Source organism: Protomyctophum parallelum (genome assembly GCF_964188405.1).
Source record: "Protomyctophum parallelum genome assembly, chromosome: 12".
NCBI classification, from domain to species: Eukaryota; Metazoa; Chordata; class Actinopteri; order Myctophiformes; family Myctophidae; genus Protomyctophum; species Protomyctophum parallelum.
In genome coordinates this window covers 26363150-26381738 of record NC_139712.1, presented here as the reverse complement: position 1 = coordinate 26381738, position 18589 = coordinate 26363150, and the positions used below count along the sequence as shown (strand labels likewise).

General features: G+C 40.7%; 3 protein-coding genes across 4 annotated transcripts in view; all 3 read left to right on the top strand.

The window, feature by feature from the left end:
• Positions 1-1832: 1832 nt before the first annotated feature.
• Positions 1833-3970, top strand: LOC310868166 (galectin-5-like). The gene is made up of 4 exons (XM_083778434.1): positions 1833-1908; positions 2081-2169; positions 2803-2959; positions 3457-3970. Exons 1-4 carry the CDS (start codon positions 1888-1890, stop codon positions 3601-3603), a joined length of 414 nt encoding a protein of 137 aa, XP_083634560.1. The 5' UTR covers positions 1833-1887; the 3' UTR covers positions 3604-3970.
• Positions 3971-6813: 2843 nt separating this feature from the next.
• Positions 6814-8985, top strand: LOC310867473 (galectin-5-like). Its single transcript, XM_083777585.1, has 4 exons — positions 6814-6889; positions 7056-7144; positions 7738-7894; positions 8470-8985. The coding sequence occupies exons 1-4, from the start codon at positions 6869-6871 to the stop codon at positions 8614-8616; spliced, it is 414 nt and encodes a 137-aa protein (XP_083633711.1). The 5' UTR covers positions 6814-6868; the 3' UTR covers positions 8617-8985.
• Positions 8986-13345: 4360 nt separating this feature from the next.
• LOC310867764 (uncharacterized protein) overlaps positions 13346-18589 on the top strand; it is a 45559-nt gene continuing 40315 nt past the window's right edge. The window contains exons 1-3 of one of the 2 annotated variants that reach the window (XM_083777889.1): positions 13346-13636; positions 14261-14371; positions 16170-16351. In XM_083777889.1, the coding sequence (XP_083634015.1) occupies positions 14310-14371; positions 16170-16351 (244 nt within the window). In that variant the 5' untranslated portion in view covers positions 13346-13636; positions 14261-14309. Of the gene's footprint in view, positions 13637-14257; positions 14372-16169; positions 16352-18589 lie in introns of both variants that reach the window. The other variant, XM_083777888.1, reaches the window with a different exon arrangement.

Sequence of the window (18589 nt, the reverse complement as noted above, 5' to 3'; positions counted from 1 at the left end):
AAGCGGCATGTGGCCTCTTGATGCTATTAAGTGCTTTTAGAATCACTAATACCTGTCTTCTGACCACTTGCAGTGCAGCTCCTGCCTAGGGTTTATCTAAGCCCATCACGTACCGCCCTTTCATATACTAGCCAAGAATAGGATTAGCCTATAGCACCATGCACTAAAACTGTTGTTTACCTTTTTTGTTGTTTACCTTTTCTGTATTTGGTTAGACATATATCTCCCCAAATACTATACAGACAAGATAAATAATAGGGTCCCGAAATTAATAATTGTGCCAGAAGGTATAGGCAAACATTCTGGAAGAGTGAACTGAAGTTCTACCTGCCTGGTCTTGTGGAACATAACTTCTGGACTGCTGACTGCAGTAGTAGTGCAGGAAGCAAAAGCCCAAAAGTTGACTATACCCCTCTACCCCGGGGTAGAACAAATCGTTTATTTATTTTTTCATATCTTTAGGATGTCCACCTCATGAAATGGATTGGAATCCATATTGGAATCTGATTTGTTTAAATGAGTCATGTGACCATTTAAACCAATCGGATATCAATCTTGATGTGGCACAGATCTGATTCAGGCTAGATTTGTCTGCCAGTGTAAATGGGTCCAAACAATAATAAAAAACCCATGAATCAAAAACTTTAAAAGGTACAATATATTAAAATATACAATACACAATACAGAATCCCTTTACAACAGGAGCTTTCTATTGCTCCACAAGTGACAGGCAGGCATGTAGCATATATGCAAAGTCTCTCTGTTAGTGCCCACAAAGAGTGAGCTCATCAATACCCTCATGTCCATATTTCACTCTGATATCTTGTGTGAGGGGACACACCAGTATGTGCTGTTCGTTTTGTATACCAGTCTCACATTGGCAAAACCGCTGTTCAGGTGGTATGCGGCTCCATCTTCCCATTTCCACACGCAGTCTATGGACCGTGTAAAGGTTATCCTCAAATAGTCCTCAATGTAAGGTGTACTACTGCTGGTGCTGGTATAGAGTGGGTGAATAAATAGATCTGGGTTGATGGCTTGGTATGTCTTATATCTTGTTCCCTCTTGGGTTTTAATTTATGAATCATGTCCCTTCGGTCACTCTCAATATGATCTTGTTTTTCCATTATCTCAGATAAATGAGAATACATGACTTGGTTCTCCTTTTTCAGCAATTGAAGAACATACCACAAGGGGTCATCAAGCATGCCATTCCGCTGCTGTATGTTGGTGAAGAACCTGGCTTGCTTTTCTCTCACCAAAGCTTGCACTGAAGGCAGTCCTGCTTCTAACAGGCAGGTTAAGTTAGGGGTAGTAACCCTTACCCCAAGTAGGGATTTCACTCCAGACATGTAGAGAGTTTCAACAGACTTTAAGGGGATTTTCAACCAAGCCTCACACCCATACAATATAGCTGATGAGAAAGCAGCCTCAAAAACCTTTTTACACAGAATGGAGCATCATAGTTGGTGGTCAGGAAGATAATCAGTTTGTTTAGGTGCTTTGTCTTCTCCTTTGCATGTAGTGCAAGTGAGTTTCGGGCATTTCCATCAGCAGTGAAGATGGCACCAAGATATGTATAACTGTCACAATGCTTCACTGTAAGGGAAGCAAGCTGAATAGGTTGCCTGTCTTCATCAGATCCCGATATAGCCATACATTTGGTTTTACATCATACATCAGCATAAGTCAGCAGAGAATTGCATCAATTTCCCAGCCATGTATGATTGCAAACAGTTCCTGAGTAACATGCAACATATAGGGCGTCAGAGTTTACACCCTCTCTCTCCTACCACATAAATATGACATGCAGTGAACAGCAGCCTGTACACATCTCTCAACATTACTAGACCCTCGACACAAAGAGCTCAACTCTAAACCACCACAATGGCAGAATATGTTAATGCAGTAAGTATTCTTTATGTTTTGTGGTTCTTATATTCCGCTTAGAATTTGAACCATTAACGCTTTCTACAATCATTATATTAATTATAGAATTGAATTGAAATGTCAATTATTATTATTATTATTATTATTATTATTAATAATAATAATGTTTCATTCCTCCTGTGTCCACTAGGTCATTCCATTCAAAGTGAACATACCAGGCGGTTTTCCTGTAGGCAGCATCCTCGAAATCCAAGGCATGGTGGACCTCGATGCTGAAAGGTGCATAGTCTTAGATGACATGATTGTATATAAATATATTGTTTGTTTGGTAAGGAAATAAATAGCTGACAATTCTATTTTCCAGATTGAGGCTCTAGTATTGTGCTTTTTCCTATCCTACCTAAAAGTAGGCTATAGACACTCCTCCTGGTCAAATGTTACTCAACTACACAAGTTGCTCTGTACATTTTGAACTTGACTTAAAGGGTCCAACCAACTGCAGTAGCCTACTTGCTTTTGACAGACAGACAGACAGACAGACAGACAGACAGACAGACAGACAGACAGACAGACAGACAGACAGACAGACAGACAGACAGACAGACAGACAGACAGACAGACAGACAGACAGACAGACAGACAGACAGACAGACAGACAGACAGACAGACAGAAACCTGTTGATTTAGCCAGTAGAAATTGTTTCCCTCCACTTGACACTCCAAAAAAGAAAAAGTTAGAGGAAAGTTCCAGGTTACCCACCTGTGTTTCCACCACTGATCTCCATTGCACATTTAGTAGACAGACAGACAGACAGACAGACAGACAGACAGACAGACAGACAGACAGACAGACAGACAGACAGACAGACAGACAGACAGACAAAACGTCTGCTAATCTTCTTTTCATCCCAGAATGCACATCAACCTTCTTTGCAACAAGGGGATCGCGTTTCATCTCAACCCGAGATTCAACCAGAACCATGTGGTGCGCAACAGTTTATTGGATGGGAACTGGGGTGACGAGGAGTTATCTGGAGGCATGCACTTCCAGCGTGGCAAGCCTTTTATGGTATACACTATATTTAGCTTAATTTCAGTATTATTTACTTCTGTAAATATTGTGAGCCCTAATGGGAGTATAATAGTTGATACAAGCTCACAACGTGTGTTAGATACAACGCGTAGTGAGCTTGTAGGCCTATATCGGCTTTTTCTGGTGCACACACCATCACAAAATCACAGAATTTCAGAAAGAGCCTTTCTGTCAGAAAGTCAAAGAAATAGCATAACTTTAGTGAAATTCAAACCCATGACTTTGGTGTTGTTTGGGACCTGTTTTTGCATAGTAGGCCTATTTGATTTGAACCTTCTTTTCTGACTGAAAGGGTTTTCTAAGGAAAAGGGGCAGCCCTACGAAAAGTCGCCCCTCTTTCTGTCAGAAAGACTTGACTTGATTTCTCCCAACACCAATACGGCAGCTTGCCGTAGAAGAGACAATTGCAGTTTTCAGTCCTGTGATGTTGTGAATGCTCATGTACTGTATACAAACATTTGTGTTTTCTATAGGTGAAGATCAAGGCTGAACCTACAAAGTACATCATTATGTTCAACGATGTTGAAGTCTTTACCTACAACTACCGCTTCTTTGAACTTGATCTCATCGACAAGGTGGAGGTGACAGGAAAGGTGAACCTCACCTATGTGAAGTTCTGAGTACAGACAAGACCAACCATCACATCCAAAGGAATATTAGCCTACTATCATCAGAGGCTTTATTCTACATCTTTCTATGATAGCCTACTTCATTTGTTTATAACATGATTTGTGTAATTGTTTTGCATTGGTGAACACTATGCATAGCACAATCATCAGAAATCACCATTTTTGGAATTGACAGGATTTGTTACTTTCTTAATTTAGTAATTTACTGTGTTATGTATGACCACAGCATCATATACTAAGATACATGATTGTCTTAATTATACATTTTAACCATTTATACCACCAAATGTAGGCCTATCATTTTAGCTTTAAAAATGTGAATTGATTTTCAAGAATAAAGACTTCTATGCATCAAGAATCAGCTTTCTTTATTATTATTATTATTATTATTATTATTATTATGTTTTTTAACCTCATTAAAACCCACAAAATGTGTCATGTGTGATGTGAAATATGTATATACCAAATATATGATTATGCTCCAATTACTCTCAAAGTATAATAATGCACACACATGCATACACACGCACGCACACGCACACACACACACACACACACACACACACAGCACACACACACAGCGCACACACACACAGCGCACACACACACACACACACACACACACACACACACACACACACACACACACACACACACACACACACACACACACACACACACACACACACACACACACAAGGGACTAGTAGCCTATAGGGAACAATAGTGCATTCTAAACCCTACACCCCAGTAATAATGGCATCCCTTTGTGGATTAGTCTATCGACAGATTGTTGTTGATCTGCTACACTAACTCCACCGGGTGGCAGCAGAACCCTTTTCATGACAGGTCTTTGACTCTTTGGTACTAGCCTACTATAGCGACTGCCAGCATTATAGGCCAGTCAATCTAAGACTTGTCCCAAAACAAAATTCCAATAGTAATAATTGTCTCCACCAGGCCGAAAGGCATGGGGGGAGAGTATGTTTTGCACTCCGTCCGTCCGTCCGTGTGTCCGTCCGTGTGTCCGTGTGTGTGTCCGTGAGCAGCTAATCTCGGCCACCGTTAACCCGTGAGCTACCAGTAGCTCGCGGGAACCTTTCAAGTCGATCCCAAAGTGTCAGACTGACGGGCAGCCAGTCATCACTGCCAATACACAGCAAAACGTGTATAACGTGTATTTAGAATAGCGAGCAGGCCATCCACTGGTTAATGGCTCATTGGCTCCTCCTGCTACAGACCGAGATGGAGCTGGAAGCCAGTAGCGACACCTCACAACAACCCGAATATCAGCGGCTTTCCGTCCGCAGTTTGCTCGTCGGGGACCGGGGTCGCGTTAGGAAAAGAGAGAGAGAGAGTCGGCGAGGAGGTTGCAGTTTGGGTCGAGAAGGAAGGAGGGTGGTTAAAATTAGAACGAAGCAAGCTGGGCCGGTCGAGGGGAAAAAAAAGAATCAGCTCTATTTTTTTTCCCAGCCACCACAAACCAACTCCCCAAATGAACTCCGTCAGAGCCACCAACAGAAGACCCAGCCGAGTGTCGAGGCCGCGGCGCTTTTGTATCAAACACTTTCCTCTTTACTGAGCCTACTGTCATTGAACTGCTGTCCGATAAAATGCAGGATGTGTTTGCATTAACTTCAGATATTGAAATGGAGATTATTGGATTAGTAAATGACTGTCACCTGCAGGTCAGAGCTAAAGAGAAGGAATTTTGGTCTCTTGTGAGCAGAGAGAAGTATCCGCTGATTGTGTCGTGTGCACTCAAGCTGCATGCCTACTTTGGTTCCACGTACTTATGTGAAATGGCCTTTTCACAAATGAAAATAATAAAATCCAAGTTTAGAACTCGTATGACTGACTCACATCTTAATGACACCCTCAGACTGGCAATCACTAAATATGAACCAGATTTCAAAACGCTTGCAGATAAAGTGCATGATGAATTTTGATGAATTGAACAATGTGGACCCTGTTGTAAACAAGTGTAATGCTTAATTGGGTCGTCCACTCACAGTTAACAGTCTTTGTATTGAGTTTGTGCTTAAAATGTACTGTAAATTCTACAAACTGTTAATAAATATTTCAATCAATCAATCAATCAGTCACAGCAGTCTCATTAAAGGTGGGCTGACCCTGAGAGTATGTCACCATATCTGTGCAAATATATATGGTCATGTTATGCCTATGTCATTTGAACATCTGCCAATGTGAATATTCATTGAAATGAGAAACAAAATATTGTGCTGTAAAAGCAATTCATGTCCTTTGCATTTGGTTTTATTTAAAAAAACTTGTTTATTTGTATTTTTGTCCTAATATTTTTTATTTCTAATATTATTTGACATTGATAATATAACTTACTATAAGTATTTATTCTAATTTAAGCTTTAGTCTTTGTGTGGATGTGTGCACATGCATTGAGCCTGTCAGAAATAGCAAAAAAACAAGTGTTTTTTCTAACACGTTTTAGTGGTAGATCTTGGCTTACAAATGGGAATAAAATTGGCTCTTGGGCTTGAAAAGGTTGGTTACCACTGCTCTAGAACCAACGAAACCGGTCTTTCAGATTTCTCAGACTCCATCCTGATTGGTTAAGATTGGCTTCCAAAGTTCACAGGAGTGCTCAGTTTCAAACAAAATGCTGCAAATCATGAACACATCGCGTGATTTTCCCTTTATTTAACCCTTACCCCAAGTAGGGATTTCACTCCAGACATGTAGAGAGTTTCAACAGACTTTAAGGGGATTTTCAACCAAGCCTCACACCCATACAATATAGCTGATGAGAAAGCAGCCTCAAAAACCTTATGTTTTACACAGAATGGAGCATCATAGTTGGTGGTCAGGAAGATAATCAGTTTGTTTAGGTGCTTTGTCTTCTCCTTTGCATGTAGGGCAAGTGAGTTTCGGGCATTTCCATCAGCAGTGAAGATGGCACCAAGATATGTATAACTGTCACAATGCTTCACTGTAAGGGAAGCAAGCTGAATAGGTTGCCTGTCTTCATCAGATCCCGATATAGCCATACATTTGGTTTTACATCATACATCAGCATAAGTCAGCAGAGAATTGCATCAATTTCCCAGCCATGTATGATTGCAAACAGTTCCTGAGTAACATGCAACGTATAGGGCGTCAGAGTTTACACCCTCTCTCTCCTACCACATAAATATGACATGCAGTGAACAGCAGCCTGTACACATCTCTCAACATTACTAGACCCTCGACACAAAGAGCTCAACTCTAAACCACCACAATGGCAGAATATGTTAATGCAGTAAGTATTCTTTATGTTTTGTGGTTCTTATATTCCGCTTAGAATTTGAACCATTAACGCTTTCTACAATCATTATATTAATTATAGAATTGAATTGAAATGTCAATTATTATTATTATTATTATTATTAATAATAATAATGTTTCATTCCTCCTGTGTCCACTAGGTCATTCCATTCAAAGTGAACATACCAGGCGGTTTTCCTGTAGGCAGCATCCTCGAAATCCAAGGCATGGTGGACCTCGATGCTGAAAGGTGCATAGTCTTAGATGACATGATTGTATATAAATATATTGTTTGTTTGGTAAGGAAATAAATAGCTGACAATTCTATTTTCCAGATTGAGGCTCTAGTATTGTGCTTTTTCCTATCCTACCTAAAAGTAGGCTATAGACACTCCTCCTGGTCAAATGTTACTCAACTACACAAGTTGCTCTGTACATTTTGAACTTGACTTAAATGGTCCAACCAACTGCAGTAGCCTACTTGCTTTTGACAGACAGACAGACAGACAGACAGACAGACAGACAGACAGACAGACAGACAGACAGACAGACAGACAGACAGACAGAAACCTGTTGATTTAGCCAGTAGAAATTGTTTCCCTCCACTTGACACTCCAAAAAAGAAAAAGTTATAGGAAAGTTCCAGGTTACCCACCTGTGTTTCCACCACTGATCTCCATTGCACATTTAGTAGACAGACAGACAGACAGACAGACAGACAGACAGACAGACAGACAGACAGACAGACAGACAGACAGACAGACAGACAGACAGACAGACAGACAGACAGACAGACAGACAGACAGACAGACAAAACGTCTGCTAATCTTCTTTTCATCCCAGAATGCACATCAACCTTCTTTGCAACAAGGGGATCGCGTTTCATCTCAACCCGAGATTCAACCAGAACCATGTGGTGCGCAACAGTTTATTGGATGGGAACTGGGGTGACGAGGAGTTATCTGGAGGCATGCACTTCCAGCGTGGCAAGCCTTTTATGGTATACACTATATTTAGCTTAATTTCAGTATTATTTACTTCTGTAAATATTGTGAGCCCTAATGGGAGTATAATAGTTGATACAAGCTCACAACGTGTGTTAGATACAACGCGTAGTGAGCTTGTAGGCCTATATCGGCTTTTTCTGGTGCACACACCATCACAAAATTGTGCAGAAAAGGGCAGTAGCCTACTTCTCATATAACGGCTAAAACCTTAACATACCTTAACATAACATAACATTTGTTATGTGTCAGAATTTCAGAAAGAGCCTTTCTGTCAGAAAGTCAAAGAAATAGCATAACTTTAGTGAAATTCAAACCCATGACTTTGGTGTTGTTTGGGACCTGTTTTTGCATAGTAGGCCTATTTGATTTGAACCTTCTTTTCTGACTGAAAGGGTTTTCTAAGGAAAAGGGGCAGCCCTACGAAAAGTCGCCCCTCTTTCTGTCAGAAAGACTTGACTTGATTTCTCCCAACACCAATACGGCAGCTTGCCGTAGAAGAGACAATTGCAGTTTTCAGTCCTGTGATGTTGTGAATGCTCATGTATACAAACATTTGTGTTTTCTATAGGTGAAGATCAAGGCTGAACCTACAAAGTACATCATTATGTTCAACGATGTTGAAGTCTTTACCTACAACTACCGCTTCTTTGAACTTGATCTCATCGACAAGGTGGAGGTGACAGGAAAGGTGAACCTCACCTATGTGAAGTTCTGAGTACAGACAAGACCAACCATCACATCCAAAGGAATATTAGCCTATACTATCATCAGAGGCTTTATTCTACATCTTTCTATGATAGCCTACTTCATTTGTTTATAACATGATTTGTGTAATTGTTTTGAATTGGTGAACACTATGCATAGCACAATCATCAGAAATCACCATTTTTGGAATTGACAGGATTTGTTACTTTCTTAATTTAGTAATTTACTGTGTTATGTATGACCACAGCATCATATACTAAGATACATGATTGTCTTAATTATACATTTTAACCATTTATACCACCAAATGTAGGCCTATCATTTTAGCTTTAAAAATGTGAATTGATTTTCAAGAATAAAGACTTCTATGCATCAAGAATCAGCTTTCTTTATTATTAATATTATTATTATTATTATATTATTATTATTATTATATTTTTTAACCTCATTAAACCCCACAAAATGTGTCATGTGTGATGTGAAATATGTATATACCAAATATATGATTATGCTCCAATTACTCTCAAAGTATAATAATGCACACGCATGCATACACACGCATGCACACACACACACACACACACACACACACACGAGGGACTAGTAGCCTATAGGGAACAATAGTGCATTCTAAACCCTACACCCCAGTAATAATGGCATCCCTTTGTGGATTAGTCTATCGACAGATTGTTGTTGATCTGCTACACTAACTCCACCAGGTGGCAGCAGAACCCTTTACATGACAGGTCTTTGACTCTTTGGTACTAGCCTACTATAGCGACTGCCAGCATTATAGGCCAGTCAATCTAAGACTTGTCCCAAAACAAAATTCCAATAGTAATAATTGTCTCCACCAGGCCGAAGGCATGGGGGGAGAGTATGTTTTGCACTCCGTCCGTCCGTCCGTCCGTGTGTCCGTCCATGTGTCCGTGTGTCCGTGTGTGTGTCCGTGAGCAGCTAATCTCGGCCACCGTTAACCCGGTCGATGCCAAATTTTGCACACACACTCCCTGGATGCCAACGATGAACCTCTGCCCCAAACTTTCCAGAACGGCCTGTTATAGCGCCACCAGGAGGCCGCTTTGTGCAAAACAAGTTTTTGCACAGTACACCTACAGATTTTGTCCAAACATCGCTCAAATTGGTACACAGTCTCTCTAGAGCCAACGAAACCGGTCTTTCAGATTTCTCAGACTCCATCCTGATTGGTTAAGATTGGCTTTCAAAGTTCACAGGAGTGCTCAGTTTCAAACAAAATGCTGCAAATCATGAACACATCGCGTGATTTCCGTGAAATTGTGCACGCACATTCCCACTAGGCCGAGGACGAAATGCCACATGAAAAATTTCAACTCAGCCTCAAGGTGGCGCTATAACTGGCCGAAAAGTGTTTTTACCTCTAACTGCACGGATCTGTGGATAATTTACTTTTGTTGCCCTTTTATCCAACCACCAGATGAAGGCAAGCTGCAATGTCCTACATTCCTATCCTGGTGGAGACCTGTGCCCAGAAGGGCACTTTTTCTAGTTTTTTATGTTTTTTATGATCCTTAGGGTCATCTAAATAAAATTGTGAATTATATACATTATATACATTTTGGATCATGGTAAATTCAGGATTTGATAGTTGGGTACCATTAACATCCTATAGGCCAAGGCAAAAATGTCTAATTTTAAGTATGCTTTAAGTTGCATGTAATGTGTCAAACTAGGGGTTATTCATGATTCAGAATCATTTTGCAAATGTGATGATGTCAGCACATTTGGGCTATGGCCAAATTTAGCCCAATGAGTGTTTTTGCGCAAAACTAATGCTTGGAATGGATTCAGAATCATGAAAACCCCCTAGTTTGACATGTCACATACTACTTAAAGCATAAGGAAATTTAGAAAATATTGCCTTATAATAGGATGTCAATGGTCAACACTTTCAACACTTTCCCCTGAAGTATATTAGTATATACATACAGAGGAGAAAATGTGCAAGGCAGACAGACGAGATTCAATGTTCCATGAGTTGTTTATTCAGAGTACAGCACAGCAGTAAAGCATAGACAGACTCACGCCAGCCAGCAGGGTGGCTGACGTCTCCCATGTAGGCTTGCGCCCCAACTGACCAGATGATTGTATTTTAGGTGACTACTTAAGCACTTTACATTGGCGTGGGGTGTCGACATTTATTGCATATGTAAAACCAAAGTCTTTGATCAACCCGTCTGTTTTCTTCATGTCAACAAACTCTTTTGTCATGCCAATAACCACCGGAATTCGGCTCCTTCTCCTGAGAAGGCCGACACCCATCACGTAGGTGACCACAGCTGCCAAAATGTCTACTGTAGGCCTAGTATGTAAATTGCAAAAGACAGAAGGACACAAGAGCATGTAATATTGCAGACTTATGGAATCTCATATTCATCACCCCTCAGACAATTCCAGGCAACTTTTTTCTGTTATTCAGGATATATTGAGGATGCAAAATCAGCTGAGTTTGGTTTTTTTTGCAATTAGATTGAGGTCAAATCACATAATTACTGGACTAATGGTAATATTATATGTTGTGTCATATTATGCCATGATATGACATAATCACGTATCATGAATTTTAGGGCAGTTGACAGTGGTTCCCAAAGTGGTGTCTGCAGGGGACCCCCCATGCAGGGGTCCTTGAGAGACTTCCAGGGGGTCCCCAGCTAAATGATAGTTTGGAACCAAATTTACTCTTATGGGTCTGTAACTCTGAGAGTGTACAAACGGAACCAAATGGACCCGTTCCGTTTGTACACTCTCAGAGTTAAATTAACATTGATTTTACAATAGGCCTACAAATTGAAATTGGGGTCTCAGAGATAGAAATGCCATTAAATGGGGGTCTGTAGACTAATGCATGTCAAACGATGGGGTCCTTGAAATTAAACAGGTTGAGAATCATTGCTAATTTGCTAGAGCCGTACAAATCTTCTGTTATGGGGGTCCCTGGCATATCTTTTCAAATGGGGGTCCGCGGGTTAATTAGTGTAAATTTGGAGTTCCTTGAGATGAAAAAAGTTTGGGAACCACTGACTAGGCCTACGAGTTTTGCCAGTTTACTCATTTTGCCAGCAGAGGGCACTCAAAGCATTGTTTTGGTGCATGCTTTCCATAGAAGTGCAGTATCAACTCAGAATCACATTGGATTGGAACTATTAAGTAGGGTCCGGGACCCCCAGTGGTCCTTGAGGGAGTTCAAGGGGGTCCCCAGCTAAATGATAGTTAGGAGCCAAGTTATTTTAAAAGTTGTGGTAAAGACATGTGGCCACAGTGGCCACGACCTTAACTTTACTTCAATTTGCAAGATGTTTGATGTCAGTCTTTGGAAAAAGGGTTGTTAATTTGTTAAATGATTTGTGATATAATTTTTTTTTGTTTATTTTATTTACCTGTGTATATGTATAATAAATTTTTTCATGCGATATTTTGAATGTTTTTTTATGCTAAACCCACTAATGGGTCCTCGCCCACTGTTTGGGAAACGAGTTTGTTTTGTGTGTTTAGAAAAGTGCCACATTGCATCTCATGGAGACTCCACCCAAAGCAGCTAGTCTTCTGGACTAGTGGACTCTGTCTGGATTGAAGTCGTGGTGAAATACAGGACAGAATTAAGGTGGCCGAGTAGACAACACATGCAATATAGCCTACTACCTTTATAGGTTTCTAGGTTTAAAACCTTTAATTTAGGTATAGGCCTATACGTACAACAATAATTAAACAAATAGAAGATAACTTTATTCAAATTAAAGCAAGTGAGCTATGTCTTGACAATCAATACATAGATAGATAGATAGATAGATAGATAGATAGATAGATAGATAGATAGATAGATAGATAGATAGATAGATAGATAGATAGATAGATAGATAGATAGATACAACTCCGAGAAATAGGCTTGGTTTCAGAATAGGCCTACAAATGGACTATTTTAGATCAAGCCGCGCTTTGTTTCACAAAATAACAAATAACCCCATGAGTTAAGACTGTTCCATACCGACACGAGAACGAGAACACGTCCAAAGTAACGCACGATCGACCGACTCGATCTGTCTGGATAGAACTGAGTTAAAACATATGTATCCGATCAAATTATTAGGCTACATCAAACATAAATAGGCCTATAGTTGTTTTTTAAATCCAGTCCATGATAATAAGCATGATATCCAAGCGAAGCACCGTTTATAGTCTCCCTCGGTGGATTTGTTATAATAATAATATAGTCCCAAAAATATCCGTCGGCCGCTCCTTCAATATGCGTCGCGTGACTTGAACGGAATAGCCTGACGATAACTCTTAAGCTCAGACTGAGACTCTGAATGCAATGCAAGGAGAACTGAACTCTAGCTATTGCTGTGGAAACATTGCGTGTGATCCCTCCCCCTCGATCTGCTCAGAAATATGTGAGACACACACACACACACACACACACACACACACACACACACACACACACACACACACACACACACACACACACACACACACACACACACACACACACACACACACACACACACACACACGCTCTATCTCTCTCTCTCTCTCTCTCTCTCTCTCTCTCTCTCTCTCTCTCTCTCTCTTTGGGGGTGGGGGGGTTGGGCCATCGCTCCGGCTGGCTCGTATAGTAAAGCTGGTATGGGCGGATGTGAGAGGATCGCGTGTGAGCGTGTGTGTGCGCTGGCGGCGTGTTTGCGAGGCTGCCGAGAGTTTGCGTGCGAAGAGCTCGACATGTCATTCACAGGAATCCGCCACCTGAAACGCGAGGAAGTGAGGCTGCGACTTATAAAGCATCAGAAACACATCTGCCCCAAGCATTGCAATGAAAACAAGCACTTTACTGTACAGCAGCGACACTGCAGAATGACTTTCGCCTCATTTGCTTGGAATTACTATTAATTTGACTGTATACAGTTGAAGGGAGAGACTCATATTTCCCTGCATTTTGTGCTGAATGACACAACATCACAAACAATATTTGGGAATATTCTTAGAGCCTTGTATTGGTAAGTGCTTTTATTTTTGACAAAAGCTTTTTGACAACTTTTTTTTTAATTGTGCATGATTGATTGATTGATTGATTGAACATTTTATTAACAGTTTGTTGTATGGGTATATAGGCTACAGTGCTACAGTATATAGTGCTGCTACGAGGACAAAACCATGCAGAAAAAGCACCAAAGACTTGTTTACATCAGGAGCATATATCGATCAGGTATAGGGTATATAGCTGATGCTACTTTATTCATATTAATCCTATCCTATAAAGATGCCGGCCCTTTTTTAATGTGGCGTTTTTGAAACGCACGTGAGTATATAGTTTTATGTTATGCAAATAACTCCAAACTGCACAACTGAGTTTATTTGAGTATATTTATTGTTCTCTCTACTCTCTTCTCTTCCACGTGATGAATGCATGAATTGGGGGGGCTATGATGAAGTTGATGAAGTAGCTCTCTCTCTCTCTCTCTCTCTCTCTCTCTCTCTCTCTCTCTCTCTCTCTCTCTCTCTCTCTCTCTCTCTCTCTCTCTCTCTCTCTCTCTCTCTCTCTCTCTCTCTCTCCTCTCCTCTCCTCTCTCCTCTCTCCTCTCTCTCTCTCCTCTCCTCTCCTCTCCTCTCCTCTGCAGCAGAGCACCTGTTACCTGCAGCCACCATCAGGACCCCATCATTGAGGACAGGATGATCCCCCCTGGGGACTGCATGTACGCGGGCAGGAAGAGGAGGAAGCCAGTCCAAAAACAGTTAAGAGGATTTTTTTATAAATGAAGTCGAACCACAATTGGTTCCCAAAATAACTGTGGGTCGGGGCCCATTTGAGGGTCGCAGACACATTTCTATTTCCGGTACACATGTTTTGCATGAATTAAAAACGAATTAAAAGATTTTTCAAAATAATTGCATTAAAAAAAACTAAAAAAAAACTCATAGAAAACAAATAATGTTTAAGAAGTCCTATAGTGAAAATAGCAGAGCCCACATTGTGAGCTTGTAGGCCTAGATCTGGGGGAGACATCACATTTCTCTTTTGGGTCACTGCAGGCTTAAAAAGTTTGGGAACCAAATTGATTCTATTCATAATAATGTTTAATCCATTTAGGGTACAATCGTATGGCATGCATTTGATGCTGCCTTCAGTTGCTGTAGGGATCCATCCAGCAACTTCAGCTTGTCAGCCAGCCGGTCATAATTTAAGGGTTGAACTGTTGGTTATGCAGTTAAGAATAATTGTGTGTGTTAAAGCCATGCATGGCATTCACCCAAGGTTAGAGTGTTGACATTGTGTTTTATTCAAATCATTTGAACTATTCTCAGCGTGATGTACAGTAACAGGGAAACTTTTAAGACAACTTTGCCAGCTGCTGTCCAAATTGTAGGTTATGTAAGAGTACTGTACTGTACAGGGGTTGTATTCAGGATTTTCTATATGGTTTCTACTGTGTTTGCTTACTGTACAATCTATGGAATTGTTTCCCCCTTGTCCCAATATGTGCGTTGCATTGTATTTAACTTATTAGGGCTTGGAATTCATATAATTTAAGTGTAGAACCATTTCATTTTCAAGTCAGCATTTACTGAATCATTGCTCATTTAGTTAAATGTATTATATTTAATCCTTCGCTTATTTGTGATTCATAATGTGTATCTGCAAAGTTAACTTCTCTGTGAGAAAAGAAAACACAACTTTGATCGCAGTGGTTATTGGAGTCTGTCTGAGCAAAGATGTTCAGAATGCCAGGATATAGATCAGGACAAATATTGGATATGGATATACACAGTGGTGGAAAAAGTACTTAAATGTTCGAATTAAGTAAAAATATCAATACTGCAAAATAAACGTGATCGGGACATCCCTAACTGGACCCTAACTTGAACCTAAGCGTTCCTGTTTGAAGGTATTTGGTTGGAGGACGAGAGATAAATCTATCATTAATTTGTTTTGTTGGAATGACCAACTGAGTCAGCGATTATAGCGATAAAAGTATAGCGATAAAATATAGCTCCCACAGACAACTCACTGTGGCTGAGTCTCAAGAATCAAGATTTATGCTCATACAAGTAGGCCTACAAGCAGTGGAGGTTGGTTTGACATGCAAGTGAGTGAGTGAGTGAGTGACATTAACCCATTTAGATCTCAGGACGATTCTACAAATGTCTTCTAAATCCTGATAGTTTTCTTGAAAAACCTATATATGTTTCTATGTCAGAGGTTCTCAAACATTTTCATGTCAAGGACCCCCAAAAATATATGTAATTGGCCGCCGACCCTCATCTGACAATATGTTGTTCTAGGAGTAGGAGCAAAGATTTGAGTTTAAAACGTTCGCTCTATTTGTGTCACATTTTCCAGATTTTTCAATAATGGCAAATCTACAAGCTCGTAGCGCGACACCGAGTGCCGCGCTACGAGCTTGTAGATCTGCTATTTTTCAACAGCTAAAGAATTAACATAGTGTGTCGAGTGTCACCTCACTCTTCCACAAGTCTCAAACATTGCTGCATATTCCAACTCCCTCGTCGGCGTCCTTTTTCCCCATGCAGGAAAGCGTCCGCGAACAGCGAGAAGACCAACCCGTCCAAGCGGCACCGGGACCGGCTCAACGCGGAGCTGGACCGCCTGGCCAGCCTGCTGCCCTTCACCCCGGACGTCATCTCCAAGCTGGACAAGCTGTCCGTCCTCCGCCTCGCCGTCTCCTACCTCCGCGTCAAGAGCTTCTTCCAAGGTAAGGACAACGTGGTCGACTTCCCACGGAGACGTGTCTAAAGAGCGTTGCAGTCCCGCCCCCCTCGAGAGACCCGGAAGAGAATTCCCCGTTCATTTTCCTCATAGACTTTTCAAAAAGTATTCATTTGAAGACGTTTGCGCCGCGGACAAAGCCAACTCTTGTCGTGACAAATCATGACAATAAACACAATGTTTTGGGCCAAACAAATAATTAGAAAGAAGAAGAAAACGGCAACACTTTTGTTGTTGTTTTTCTTCTTTGTAATTATTTGTTTGGTCCAAAATATTGTGTTTGTTGTCATGATTTGTCACAACTCCAGTTGGCTTTGAACAACGCTTAAAAGGTCTTATAATAAATACTATGGGTAAAATGCATTGGGAATTATTTCCTGGGCCTTTAAAGGACCTATAACATAAAATTCAACTTTTTCAATTTCTTTTGTATTTTTGGGGCTCCCATGTGTGTTTTCTATCCGCACAAATAACCAATTTTGAACAATCAGGCTTTCATGTCATATGGGTGTTTTAATGGAAATTGCTCTCAGAAACAGCTCGACTGATTTTGGCCTCATCGTGATGTCATCAATGTCACCCTACTTTGTATAATTCCTCCTTTTCTTCAGTCTTCAGTTGCAAATTTGCATTTCCACTTTGTTTACAATGTCCACCATTGTTGATTTTCCAAGCTGGCATGGAATGGAAACAAGCCTGGTTTTATCTAGCATGAGTATTATAATGACTCAAATATTAAATAATCTGCATATCAGCACCCTCTCCACCTCAGGACATTGTGGTACTGCAGCTAAAACTGCTTTCAAAGTCCAGAAAGAATTGACAAGGCCTGGTTATATCAGAGTGGTGATTGAGGCTCAAACCATTAGAAATAACTTTGAGGGACATAGACAATATGATTATTAAATATTAAAAGCAGTTTTAAAATGCATGTTATTTGCGCTTTAAGGGGGCGGAACTGCGACGCTTTATAGTCGCATCATAATCATTTTTCGACCGCGGTCGAGATGGATTTCATAATGCCACGCCAGACTTTCCGGTCCTTCATTGCCATCCCCAGTTCCTGCTTACTGAAGCATGTGTCTCTAACGATGACATCAGGGGACGACAGTTTTCTGGTCTGCTTTGAGGCAGGACTCCAGAGAAGAAGGGAATATATAAACCTCATTGTCAGCTCTGTAGCAGTGGCCGGCAAAGGTTGCCGTATATTAGATCAGTCGATGGGTGGCTCTTCCAAGAGAGATTTTGCGCTCTCATTAGAAGGCGGTGTAAGTGCCATCCAGCCGTTTCTCTAGTTTCTTTGAAAGTGTCCATGTCTCGGAGCCATAAGTCTAGTCGCACGGAGGAGCCACGCTGTGGTTTCGGTGTGTTTGTATGTCTGAGTTGGTGTATATAGACTAGAGTACACGCAGGTAAAACACATACTGTATACCGCACTGTACAGCAGTGGTTCCCAAACCTTTCAGGTTCGAGACCCAAAAGAGAGATTTGATTTTTTTGCCCTGGACCCAAACTAGTGCGGCTTCGCGCCACATTGGGCCGCATTGCGACTGTGAGCTTGTAGATCGGCTATTTTTCCATACTCTTATTCATTGAATTTCTTAGATTTGTTTGTTTTAACATTCATACAGTTATTTTACATTTTGTTCTATAAAAAAATATATATATTTTGAAACGTATATCTTTCTTAAATGTAGTTTAAAAGTTTTCTTTTTCTCTCAAGTCGTGACCCATAAAAATTGGCCTGGGACCCACAGATGGCTCCCGAGCCACTGTTTGGGGAAGACATGGCCATGATGCATAATATAGCATAATGCATTTCACGATGGGAACTTTGCCTTGTTGGATGTGAGATCATGACCCTTTGAAGAATGCATCTGTACTACAGTATCTAGGCGGTATTCATTTCAGATGTTTCACGTAATTGATTAGAACGCTTATTAGTTTAGTTTCTCCACGAGCTCTTTTCCCCCTCGTCTTTGTTCCACATTCATTCAGAACCGACCACTTCTCCACACCTCTGCTGACCTCAGCTAATGTCTGCACGCGATGGCTTACACTTTACACATGTATTATAAAGCAATCTAAACATAGCTGTAATGCATTACAAACTGCTTTTAACACTGTATATACTGTAAGTATAGTTATATGCACTCATGAATATTCATTACTGTTATACCATTGATCATAACCTTTAAGGTCAAGTATCATAATAACACTTCAT

Excerpts from the sequence above, each read along its gene's own strand:
- LOC310868166 (XM_083778434.1), top strand. The coding sequence starts at position 1,888 with ATGGCAGAATATGTTAATGCA. Across the intron at positions 1,909-2,080 it reads TGGCAGAATATGTTAATGCA|GTCATTCCATTCAAAGTGAA; the intron begins GTAAGTATTCTT and ends TGTGTCCACTAG. Across the intron at positions 2,960-3,456 it reads AGCGTGGCAAGCCTTTTATG|GTGAAGATCAAGGCTGAACC; the intron begins GTATACACTATA and ends TGTTTTCTATAG.
- LOC310867473 (XM_083777585.1), top strand. The coding sequence starts at position 6,869 with ATGGCAGAATATGTTAATGCA. Across the intron at positions 6,890-7,055 it reads TGGCAGAATATGTTAATGCA|GTCATTCCATTCAAAGTGAA; the intron begins GTAAGTATTCTT and ends TGTGTCCACTAG. Across the intron at positions 7,895-8,469 it reads AGCGTGGCAAGCCTTTTATG|GTGAAGATCAAGGCTGAACC; the intron begins GTATACACTATA and ends TGTTTTCTATAG.